Raw genomic sequence first — 11,591 nt, forward strand, 5'->3', positions numbered from 1 at the left:
ATTCAAATAAACTTAATGAAATTAAAACATTTTATGTTAAAACTATAATTTTTTTTTCATTATACTCAAATTAAAATACATTGTACTATACCGGGTAACCGATGTCAAGACAAAATAATGGCCAACTAATACGTTTAATGGTCATATTAAATGCGAATATACGCTATTTATTAGTAATTGACTATTGCACAAGAATATGGTATTAATGGATAATTAGCAGGTATTAATGGACAATTAGCAGGTATATTAGCAAGTATTATTGGATTTATTACATATCAAATATGAATTAATGAGTTTGATTGACATAAGCCCTATAAATATAGGGTTAAGGCCCAGGTAAAGACATCTTTTTATATCTAATAAAATATAAATCTCTTTATGAAACATATCTGACTTGAGCGTCGGAGTGTCTTCTGCAGGTCAACAACCCATGGGAGTAGATTGCGTTCTTGGAGAGGATTGGACAATCGAAAGAGACAGCAGAGAAAGGAATGACAACCGACCCTCAGACCAATTCAACCGAAACATTTTGGCTCCACCGTGGGGCCCGAGCGACATCCCACATGATTCCATGAGGAACCAACGTGGCGCTCGGTCTCGACATCGCTACTTTCGAGTCAATACCAGGTTTTGCAACAAGAGTAAAATATTCCATAATAATTTCTAAAGGCATTTCTTTTGTTTTGAAAACTTTCAAGAAGGTTCAGTCCTACGTACGTTCAACCTTGACAGAAAGGGGTTCAGTCCTACGTTCAACCTTGATAAGACTTACGTGTCTACACTTTTGGTATGAATAAAGCCAGACAATTTCCATCCAATCACAGGTTGTGGGGCGATGACACAAAACCCATGGAACGCTCTCCGAGAGCTCCTAGTCCTAAACCGAGCGGTAAAGAATGTTCGTGAACTCTCACTCCTGTCCACAAAACCCAGGGAACACTCTCCGAGAGCTCCTGATCCTAAACCGAGCGGTGAAGAATGTTCGTGAACTCTCACTCTCATCCACAAAACCCAGGGAACACTTTTCGAGAGCTCCTGGTCCTAAACTGAGCGGTGAAGAGTGTTCGTGAACTCTCATTCTCGTCCACAAAACCCAGGGGACGCTCTCCGAGAGCTCCTGGTCCTAAACCGAGCGGTGAAGAGTGTTCGTGAACTCTCACTCTTGTCCACAAAACCCAACGAACGCTCTCCGAGAGCTCTTGGTCCTAAACCGAGCAGTGAAGAGTGTTCCACAAATAAAACCCCCTAAATCAATTATCATTTTAATTTCCCCAATTCAATAACCTATTTCCATGTCACCCTACATTTCATTCACACGTAATTACCAATATTGTCACTATTTTGACACGTTTTATTTCTCAATTATCAAATCATCAGTCACTTAACACGGTTAGTCTGTATTTAACGGAGATGACTTTATTGACACATATTTTTCTATTATTGAATATAATTGACACTTTTAAACCACATGTGGACGAAATAGTAACTTTTTTAAAAAAATGAACGAGTTTAACACACTTCAACCAAACTGCGACAAATCAAGCAATTAAGCCTAAAATTTTACTCCAAAAATAAAATTGTAATATGAAAACCTCATCTCTTCTGTTCGTCCTATCCAAATCTTTCCGAGTGAATATATATATATATATATATATATATATATATATATATATATCCAGTATTATTATTTTATATTTAGTTACATAAAGAAAGATTAAATACATTCCATAAGCACAATTTTTAAAGTAAAAAGTTAGTTGAATTGACACCGAAAGACCATAAAAAATTCAAAATCCCATCTTCTGAATGTGAAAGCTCGAAGACAACAGAGAGACCATTTATGTGTTTACGACAACAATGAATGATGTTTCAACCATGAGTCAGAGTCCAGAAGAGTTGATTTCCCATTGCAGCGGTGCTTCCCAAAGGTGAGACCTTTATGCTTCTTCACTTCAAGCAATGCATTCCACCATCTTCACCATGTGGCTTATTTTCTTGTCTTGCTTCTTTTGTGCTGTATCTGCACTCAACTCCGATGGGGTCACCCTGTTGTCACTCATGAGGCACTGGAAATCCGTGCCTACTTCCATAAACACCACCTGGCTTGCCTCTGATTCCACTCCATGCTCCTCCTGGGTAGGACTTCAATGTGACCATGCCCACCATGTCATCTACCTTAACCTCACAGGTTATGGGATTTCTGGTCAATTAGGTCCTGAAATTGGAAATATTTCTCGCCTACAGTACTTAGACCTTACAGGTAACAACCTCAATGGCCCAATACCTCACTCCTTAAAAAACTTGCACAGCCTCCAGTTTCTCAGCCTTGCTCAAAATCAGCTATCTGGTGAAATTCCACATTCCTTGTCTCAAATACCTGGACTGCAGCTTGTTGATCTATCATATAACCTTTTAAGGGGTTCCATCCCCACCAGCATTGGGAACATGTCTGAGCTCCTGCTGTTGTATCTCCAAAGTAACCAGTTGTCCGAGACAATTCCTTCATCCATTGGGAATTGCAGTAAATTGCTAGAATTGTATCTGGATAGGAATCAGTTGGAGGGTGTCCTGCCTCAGAGTCTAAATAATCTCGGTCTTCTGGATCATTTTGATGTCTCCGGTAATAGACTTACGGGTACTGTTTCTTTGGGTTCAACTAGTTGCAAAAATTTAGTAGTTTTGGATCTCTCAGACAATGACTTTAGTGGTGGCCTTCCCTCAAGCATGGGGAACTGTAGTAGTTTATCGGAACTTGTTGCCGTGAACTGCAATTTGATAGGGAATATCCCACCCTCCTTTGGCCTACTGACCAAGCTTTCTATTCTATATCTTCCACTAAACCGTTTATCTGGAAAAATACCTCCAGAAATTGGCAACTGCAACTCTCTAACAGAGTTACAGCTGTATTCCAATCGACTTGAGGGAAACATTCCAAGTGAGTTGGGAAAACTAAGAAAACTGGTGGATTTGCAATTGTTTTCAAATCAATTGACAGGTGAAATTCCACTCAGCATCTGGAAGATTAAAGGTCTTCAGTCTCTGCATCTGTATAATAACAGTCTTTCTGGAGAATTGCCATTGGAGATTGCAGAGCTCAGACAGCTGAAAAACATCACTTTGTTTAACAACCAGTTTTCCGGTGTCATACCTCAAAACTTGGGAATTAACAGCAGTTTAGTTCTGTTGGACTTCACAAGTAATAAATTCACTGGCAACATCCCACCAAATCTGTGTTTTGGCAAGAAGTTAAAGATCCTGAATTTGGGCATCAATCAACTTCAAGGTAGCGTACCTCCTTATGTTGGGAGCTGTACAACCCTTACAAGATTAATCCTCAAACAGAATAATTTTACTGGGCCTCTTCCTCATTTTAAGAGCTGTCAAAATCTCGTTTATATGGAAATTGGCAACAACAAAATTCATGGAGCAATTCCATTAAGTTTGGGAAACTGCACACGTATCACTGACTTAATTCTGCCCATGAACAAATTTACAGGGCCAATACCATCAGAGCTAGGGAACCTAGTGAATCTTCGGACTTTGAATCTGGCTCACAACAACTTAGAAGGTCCTTTGCCCTCTCAGCTATCAAAGTGCACCCAAATGGACAAGTTTGATGTCGGATTCAATTTCCTAAATGGTTCATTGCCATCAAGTCTGCAGAGCTGGACAAGGTTAACCACGTTAATTTTGAGCGAGAATCGCTTTAGTGGGGGCCTCCCATCTTTCCTGTCGGAATTCAAGATGATTTCTGAGCTACAACTTGGTGGCAATCTGTTCGGAGGCAAAATTCCCATATCAGTTGGAGCAATGCAGAACTTGATCTATGGTTTGAATCTAAGTTCAAATGGGTTGACTGGTGAAATTCCTGTAGAGATTAGGAACCTGAAAATGTTGCGAACACTAGCTCTGTCTCATAACAATTTGACAGGAAGCATAGAAGTTCTTGGTGAACTCATCTCCTTAGTGGAACTCAATATTTCATACAATTCTTTTAGTGGTATTGTACCAAAGGCGCTGATGAAGTTGCTTAATTGTCCCTTGTCATCGTTCCTGGGCAATCCTGGCCTATGCATCAGATGTTCAACGTCAGATTGCTTGGCTTGCTCGGAAAGAAGCTCTCTAAAATCATGCGATGACAAATCTGCTAAACGGAAAGGCTTGAGTAAAGTTCAAATTGTGAAGATGTTTCTTGGATTATCCATATTTCTTGGTTTGTCGTTGCTGGCATTAGTTTGTGTTGTTGTTTTTGGGAGAACAGCTAAGCAGGAAAACCATATCTCTTCTGAACAGGGTTCTTCATCCCTTCTTAACAAAGTCATGGAGGCTACAGAAAACCTAAATGATCGATATATTATTGGTAGAGGAGCCCACGGAATTGTTTATAAAGTTCTGATAGGTCCAGACAAAGCTTTTGCGGTGAAAAAGATAAGATTTACTGCCAGTCAAGGTAAGAACTCGAGCATGGCCAGAGAAATTCAGACCCTTGGGAAAATCAGGCATCGAAATCTTGTCAAATTGGAAGACTTTTGGTTGAGAAAAGATTGTGGTCTAATTTTGTACAGCTACATGGCAAACGGAAGTCTCCATGATGTTTTGCATGAAAGGGCTCCAACACCAACCTTAAAGTGGAATGTCCGGTATGAGATAGCTGTTGGAATTGCTCATGGATTAGCTTATCTCCACTATGACTGTGACCCTCCCATCGTGCACCGAGACATCAAGCCCAGCAATATACTTCTAGACTCCGACATGGTGCCTCACATTGCTGACTTTGGTATTGCCAAACTTCTGGAACAGTCTTCTCCTGCTTCAAATACTTCCATTGCTGTGCCGGGTACAATTGGTTATATTGCTCCAGGTAAGTCTTGTACATTATTATTGATTGGATGTGTGTTTCCTTTACAAATCAGATTTCATAAATCACTTATGCATTAAGTAACATGCTTGTTGGCTTGTTTGTGACATTGACAGAGAATGCTTATGCAACAAGTAGTAGGGAGTCTGATGTGTACAGTTACGGGGTTGTTTTGCTTGAGCTGATAACAAGAAAGAAGGCAGCCACAGATCCTTCGTATCAGGATGGTGTTTTGGTGGATTGGGTTAGGTCTGTCTGGAGGGAAACAGGACAAATTCATCAAATTGCTGATTCAATACTTTCCTGCGAATTTGCTGATACCCATATAATGGAAAACCTTACTAAAGTGCTTATGGTTGGTTTGAGATGTACTGAGAAGGATCCACACAAGAGACCCACAATGAGAGATGTTATTAATCAATTAAACTAGAAAGAGGGCTATTTAGTGAAAAAGAAAAACAGATTATTTTTATACTTGTGATGAATTAAAATGTATCGTGCATTACGCTATCCATCAGATCAAAGAGCCTTGCACACAGAAGCAACATCAATAATAATTAGTACAATTACTGCTCTGCTAAACTATCATCATTGATCTCACTGCTTACCTTCCTCCACCCTCAATTATCTTCACTAAATAATAATTAGACAAAATTCAGACTTATTTTAATACAACCGTTTATTACTTAAAATTATAATCTTATTTCAGTCATTCATATTGATTTTCAATACTGTTTTTTATTTTTAAAATTATAAAAACAATTAGTTTTAGTAAAAAGTAAGTAACACTAGAAGAAATATCAAAGAAATATATTAGAGGGACTGACTCTAATAAAATAAATAGATGTACATATAATTAAAACTCTAACTTTATATATCAAATTAGTGATAGAGATTTTAAGGGCACCATAAGCCATTACATGCGTGTATATATTTATCTTGTTCTCTAAATTTTTAAAAGCTATGTGTCTTATTTTTATTTAGCATTTTACGTGTAGACAACATGACAAATTAACTGTCTATCATGTTTAAGTGTTTATTTGTTTCTTGTTCTTCGCATTATGATTGTATATACTGAAAATATTGAATAAATTTCTCACAGTCAACATCAAAACTAGCTTCAGAAATACATTTATAATTGAATACAAAATATCGAAATATTTTAGAAAAAATCAATGAGTCTATTGCGTTCATTAGGGCAACCATACCTAAAATTTCCAAAGAAATAAATATTACAGATATTTTAACCAAAAAAAGAAATCCTGGTGGAGGTAATTGCCTGCACAACATTCTAACACAAATCTATCACAATAAACAACAATTAAGCATTATATTAGGACATTTCATCTAATCCCATCTTATTTCATCTTTCCTCTGAAATATTTCTATAAAATATTTCAGATATGAGATGGAAATCAATAAGTTTAAAGGAAAATGATACTTGAACAACCATTTTTGACAACATTTAGACACGCGCACATGTGTCTAAATTTGAGTGGTCCAGTTGGAAAAATTAAATGAAAATGGACCACTCAAATTTAGACACGTGTGCGCGTGTCTGAATGTTGTCAAAAATGATTGTTCAAGTGTCATTTTCCAAGTTTAAATTATATTATATCGTCTTATAATGTCATATCCATATTGAAAATTGAACTTCAAAATCTAGTTAACTGATGAAGTGTACTTTTCTCAACAAACTTTAAAATTTGATATAATCGGTTAACTCCTCCTTCCATTCAATATAAAGAACCCTATTTGATTCTTTGCTTCCATAATATATATTTATATTTGTAAAAGAAAAAGATGTTTGTTTGTTTCAGTGGTTGTTTGTAGGTTGCATTCATTCTCAATAACTCACTACACACTGTTTACACAAAAAAAAAAACAATGCCCTTTATGATTTTTTGCAGCAGACTCACTTTCTTACCTACCAATATGAAAATAACAAATACCAGATACCTCTTCAGTAATCTGTGTTCTATTACTAACATCACATCTCAGAAAGGTTAAGTCTTTAGACTGAACAAGTTGAGATGTCTCTGACTTTAGACTGAAGAAGTTGTGATGTCCAACATCTTCTGTACCAAGACATTTAACCACACCAGATAAACTATTTTGTAAAATAAAAATAATTGTATCATATGTAAATTGTTATCATGCATGTATTTATATTAAACCTATACTTTTAAATTTTGTATTAATTGATTAGGTGTTCTTAAAAATAAAGCTTAGGTGATCTATAATAAAAGAGAAATAAATTACAAATAAATATGCAGTTTGAACCACCTGCTTAATGCAAATGCAACTTGCATCATCCTATATATACATTTTTTTCATACGTAAGTTAAAATATCTTCTGTTATAAACATCCCTTGCCTCTTATAAAATTTATGTATATATTTATTTAAACATAAAGTTATTGTTTTTTAAAATACATTTGTAAATATATACTAATATCCACAACTATTTATACCTGTAAATATATAAAATATAGGTATTGACATATATCTTTATAAAATCAAAATATAATAATATATTGTGTTTGGAGGAAGACATTTAAAATGAAAGAAGCATTTATGAGTAAAATAACTGAGATTTATTTTTGAAATTATATGCAATAATGTATGCATTTAATTAGTTAGTTTATACGCATAGATTTTAAAATATAGTCTAAAGGAGAATTAAAGGTCAACAAAAGTTGTGCAGTGGTTGAAAAAATCAGAAAAACATTATTTGAAGGAAAAAAGAGAGGAAGGCTAAGGATGTTGGAGAAGATTTGATTTTTGCAGCGGAAGTGTCGGTGGTGTAAAAGGTAGAAAGTTTTGTTAATAAATAATAATTAGAAAGAGGAAGTTTGGTATAAGGCATTAGCATATTTGTACTTGTTGAGTGAGTTTTCTTATCTTTCATGTGCTCAACCTTGCAATTTCATCTCATCAAATATCAGAGTCTCAAGGTTCCTTTTTGTTTTCAGAGGGTTTATTAAAAAGGTGAGGGATTGAAGCAGAAGAGAGCAGAAAGAAGATATGGGAGTAGATTTGAGACAAGTGGTTGCAGCAGTTCTCACCCTCACAATGTTTGTCATGCTTGGAAATATGATCAAAAGAGACCATTTTGATTCACTTCAAGTAACCCCTTTTTCTCTCCATCTTTCTTTCCCTTCCCCATTACTTGTTCATTTCCATTTCCATTTCCACACTTCACACACATCACAACACCCACATAACATAACACTTCTATTTCTTTCACATACATTATTTATAGATCCCCTGTTCACATTCACAAACTTGAGCCAGGAGAGAAGACCCCAGTTGTTTTATAGATCATTTTCAATCAAATACTCACAGGAATGTTATATAGTTCAACCATATCTTCTGCATTGCTCATCCATTCTCTTCAATTCCACCACAGAAGCTTGTGTTTTACAATGATTGTCAAACTATTAACTATTTAGACCATATTTCAATATCTGAACTCCCAGTTGGCTAGGAGTGTGAATTCCTATTGGTGATCAATTAGTCTTCTCTAATGATAGAATTTTGGAAGAAAGTGTGAGCTCTGCCCAAATAGGTTAATTACCTAAGTAAACAAATCCCAGAGTCTCTGATCTCTATTTCACCCTTCTCCCATCTGCTGTATCTCTCTACCTTTTCTCAGGAACCCAGTTCCTAATACGGTTCCGTGTGTTTTCTGGAGCTGGCTTATTTCTACTTTTACTCTTCTCACTTTCAAAGACACTGATTTCATTTTTTTTTTTACTTTTACTTTGCAAGGAAAAGCTACCTGGAGGATCGGAGGATTCCAACTTTGAGACTGCTAAGTTTGATGCTACTCATGTGAGAAAGAATATAGGACTTTGGAAGGGAGACGTGGATGACTTAAAACCGTGTTGGGTTAAGCCATCTGCTGGTAAGGTTTTGTTTTAAGACTCACAGAAGTTGTTGAGGAACTTATATCATACAAATGCTAACAAATAGTAAATATTTGACACCTGTATTGTCATGGGTGACAGATGATGTAGAGCAGACTGAAGGATTTGTTACTTTTGCATTAACCAATGGCCCCGAATACCATATTTCTCAGGTAACTTATTCAATCATTATGCTTAACTTATTGAGAAGTTGCTTATGTATATACAAGTACTTGCAGCAGTTATGCAAACGATAAAAATACGTTCCCTTTCATAATGGACATCCCTCTCCTACGAAAATAAATGGTGCCATTATCGTGCTCATCGTGTGATGATGATTACGTGAAGTTTATGTTTTGCTACAATGTTATTCATGTCACCCTTTATTAAAACGCATCATTGTACATTGATGTTATTATTAGCATTTTCATTCATAAATTGGTGGATCGTGATGCCTGTGATTCTTTCATTTACCTGTGCTTTCAATCTAGCACTTATCCTTGAAGTCAAGTATTGAGATGAACACTTTCGAAAAGTGACGATGATCTGTTTTGCCTCTTCTTTTCGCCCTTCCTGATTGTTGATGCCAGTTGCTGACATTTATATTTGTCAGTGCTTTATTTGTTGGTCATAGCTTAAGATGTACACAAATCATCAATAAAAAGTGTACTCAGATCCTGATATAGATATGCCTGATTTCTTTATTCTCTAACACTATAGTGATGGTTATCAGATAGCAGATGCAGTGATTGTTGCTAGAAGTCTGGGGGCAACGCTTGTGATACCTGACATCAGAGGAAGCCAACCTGGTGACAGAAGGTTAGTACTGAATTTTTTTCTATAAAATCTACACGGATGAGAGCATTTATTTTAATCCCGTGTCCATATTTTAACCTCTGCTTTGCTTATTCTATAAAGGGTTCCCTTCTCCCTCGGTAATTTTAAACGATAAGCTGAAAGTGAATTAGGCTTATTTCTCAACTGCCGAATAAATTTTCTTTTCATGCCTTTTTGTTTGTAAATGATTGGGGTCTGAATCTTCTCAGAAACCAACCTTGTTCTTTCTCTTTAAAACTTGGGCTTTTGGATCATTGGTCCTCGAAATAAGTGATGCTACTTTATTTTAATTGATCGGTCTCTAGACATCTTGCCTTAGTGATTTTCTGGCTATTAAGAAACATTGTACTAGTGAAATGATGGAAGTAAAACATCACGAGGAAGAGTGTAGGAAGATGGTTTTTGTTTGTGATTTATATCAACCACATGATTGAAAGGCTTGGCTAGAAAATTTCTCATATAATCTGTATATAATGTTTACTTACTAATAGTTGTGACTCATTTTTATGCCCTCCATCCTCACCCTTATTCAAAACATATTAATATGCCGTGGTTGTAGACTAAAAGTAAAATAGAAAATGGCTTAGTGCACTCCATTAGACAAGGGCCAATCTGAGCATACTTAATTGTAAATGTCGTTGATGAATAGCTCTTGAACTCAATTTTCTGTTCAGTCTATTTTACTTTTTGAGTGTAAATTGTAACGGTGTAGATGTTGGTAACTAATATAATTGAAATGTCAGGAACTTTGAGGACATTTATGATGTTGATGTGTTCATGAAAAGCATGGAAGGGGTGGTCAGAGTGATAAAGGATCTTCCTGCTCGTATATCAACACGGAATATTGCTGCTGTGAAAGTCCCGAATCGGGTTACAGAAGATTACATAGCTGAACATGTGGAACCAATATACAGAACAAAGGGAAGTGTGAGACTTGCAACTTACTTCCCTTCAATAAACATGAGAAAGGCAGGGAAAAAAGGCGACACTGATTCTGTTGCATGCTTAGCAATGTTTGGAAGTTTAGAGTTGCAGCCAGAAATGCATGAAGTGGTTGACTCGATTGTTGAAAGACTAAGAACTTTAAGCCGAAATTCAGACGGCCAATTTATAGCTGTGGACTTGAGGCTTGAGATGTTGGATAAGAAGGGCTGCCAAAATAGTGATAACGATGGGGAGAAAAGCTGCTACAATGCACAAGAGATCGCAGTGTTTTTGAGGCAGATTGGTTTTGACAAGGATACCACAGTTTATGTGACTGAATCAAGGTGGGATAGCAGCCTTGATTCTCTCAAGGATTTGTTTCCTAAGACGTATACAAAGGTGAGATAAGTTGTTTAAATCTCTTATCATTCAAATTAGAACCATTGTTTTGTTTGTACTTGAAAGTAGACATGAACTCTTTGTTGGTTGTTGGTTGGTGCAGGAAGCCATTATGCCAGCTGATAAGAAGAAAAAGTTCCTAGATTCTGAATTTGAGAAAGTGATTGACTTTTATATCAGTGCAGAGAGTGACGTGTTCGTACCAGCAATTTCAGGTCTGTTCTACGCGAACGTAGTTGGAAAGAGAATAGGTTCTGGAAAAACACGCATACTAGTTCCAGCTTCATCTGCTTCAGCCTCCAATTTTCTCTCTCCTTATGTCTCCAACAAAAACCACTTTGCTTATTCTTGTTACTGTTAGCAACAAAACCTGCGCATTTATTTGCTATGCTTCAAGACAGTCACACGGTTCCGGTTATGGCTTTTTGCGTTCACCAAAAGGGTTGAGCTATTCTATTCAAGTCACGGTCAAATGTGTACAGAGCGTTTTCTGTTCATCACAGTTTGTTTGTAAAATTCTGGTTGCCTCATTTTTATCTATCATAATTAGTGGCGGTGATGGTGAAACTAAAGATAATGTATTTTGTTTGATATCTTCATGGTATAGTGATCTCGCATGTATTGAATTTTTGGAGAAAAGGTATATCATTCCATTTCAGACCA

At 36.3% G+C, this 11,591-nt stretch overlaps 2 protein-coding genes across 4 annotated transcripts; both read left to right on the plus strand.

Annotated features, from left to right (window-relative positions):
- Positions 1-1,680: 1,680 nt before the first annotated feature.
- PEPR1 (PEP1 receptor 1) lies at positions 1,681-5,433 on the plus strand. The gene is made up of 2 exons (XM_047319953.2): positions 1,681-4,861; positions 4,975-5,433. Exons 1-2 carry the CDS (start codon positions 1,960-1,962, stop codon positions 5,286-5,288), a joined length of 3,216 nt encoding a protein of 1,071 aa, XP_047175909.2. The 5' UTR covers positions 1,681-1,959; the 3' UTR covers positions 5,289-5,433.
- Positions 5,434-7,528: 2,095 nt separating this feature from the next.
- Positions 7,529-11,591, plus strand: LOC124839385 (protein MANNAN SYNTHESIS-RELATED 1-like). Of its 3 annotated transcripts, none has more exons than XM_088093352.1 (7): positions 7,529-7,670; positions 7,833-7,986; positions 8,632-8,767; positions 8,871-8,941; positions 9,502-9,587; positions 10,349-10,928; positions 11,032-11,591. In XM_088093352.1, the coding sequence occupies exons 2-7, from the start codon at positions 7,885-7,887 to the stop codon at positions 11,287-11,289; spliced, it is 1,233 nt and encodes a 410-aa protein (XP_087949478.1). In that variant the 5' UTR covers positions 7,529-7,670; positions 7,833-7,884; the 3' UTR covers positions 11,290-11,591. The 3 variants fall into 3 exon arrangements, with proteins under 3 accessions (XP_087949478.1, XP_047171141.1, XP_047171142.1); XM_047315185.2 differs by having other exon boundaries at positions 7,595-7,747; XM_047315186.2 differs by lacking the exon at positions 7,529-7,670 and having other exon boundaries at positions 7,754-7,986; positions 8,638-8,767.

This window comes from Vigna umbellata, chromosome 6, assembly GCF_029865625.1.
Source record: "Vigna umbellata cultivar VRB3 chromosome 6, Vumbellata_1.0, whole genome shotgun sequence".
Taxonomy (NCBI): Eukaryota; Viridiplantae; Streptophyta; class Magnoliopsida; order Fabales; family Fabaceae; genus Vigna; species Vigna umbellata.

What these genes read in the sequence shown, in the direction of transcription:
- PEPR1 (XM_047319953.2), top strand. Translation starts at nt 1,960, where the DNA reads ATGCATTCCACCATCTTCACCATGTGGCTTATTTTCTTGTCTTGCTTC. An exon ending in AATTGGTTATATTGCTCCAG is followed by an intron (nt 4,862 to 4,974) that starts GTAAGTCTTGTA and finishes TGACATTGACAG; the next exon opens with AGAATGCTTATGCAACAAGT.
- LOC124839385 (XM_088093352.1), top strand. Translation starts at nt 7,885, where the DNA reads ATGGGAGTAGATTTGAGACAAGTGGTTGCAGCAGTTCTCACCCTCACA. An exon ending in ACCATTTTGATTCACTTCAA is followed by an intron (nt 7,987 to 8,631) that starts GTAACCCCTTTT and finishes TTACTTTGCAAG; the next exon opens with GAAAAGCTACCTGGAGGATC. An exon ending in AGCCAACCTGGTGACAGAAG is followed by an intron (nt 9,588 to 10,348) that starts GTTAGTACTGAA and finishes TTGAAATGTCAG; the next exon opens with GAACTTTGAGGACATTTATG.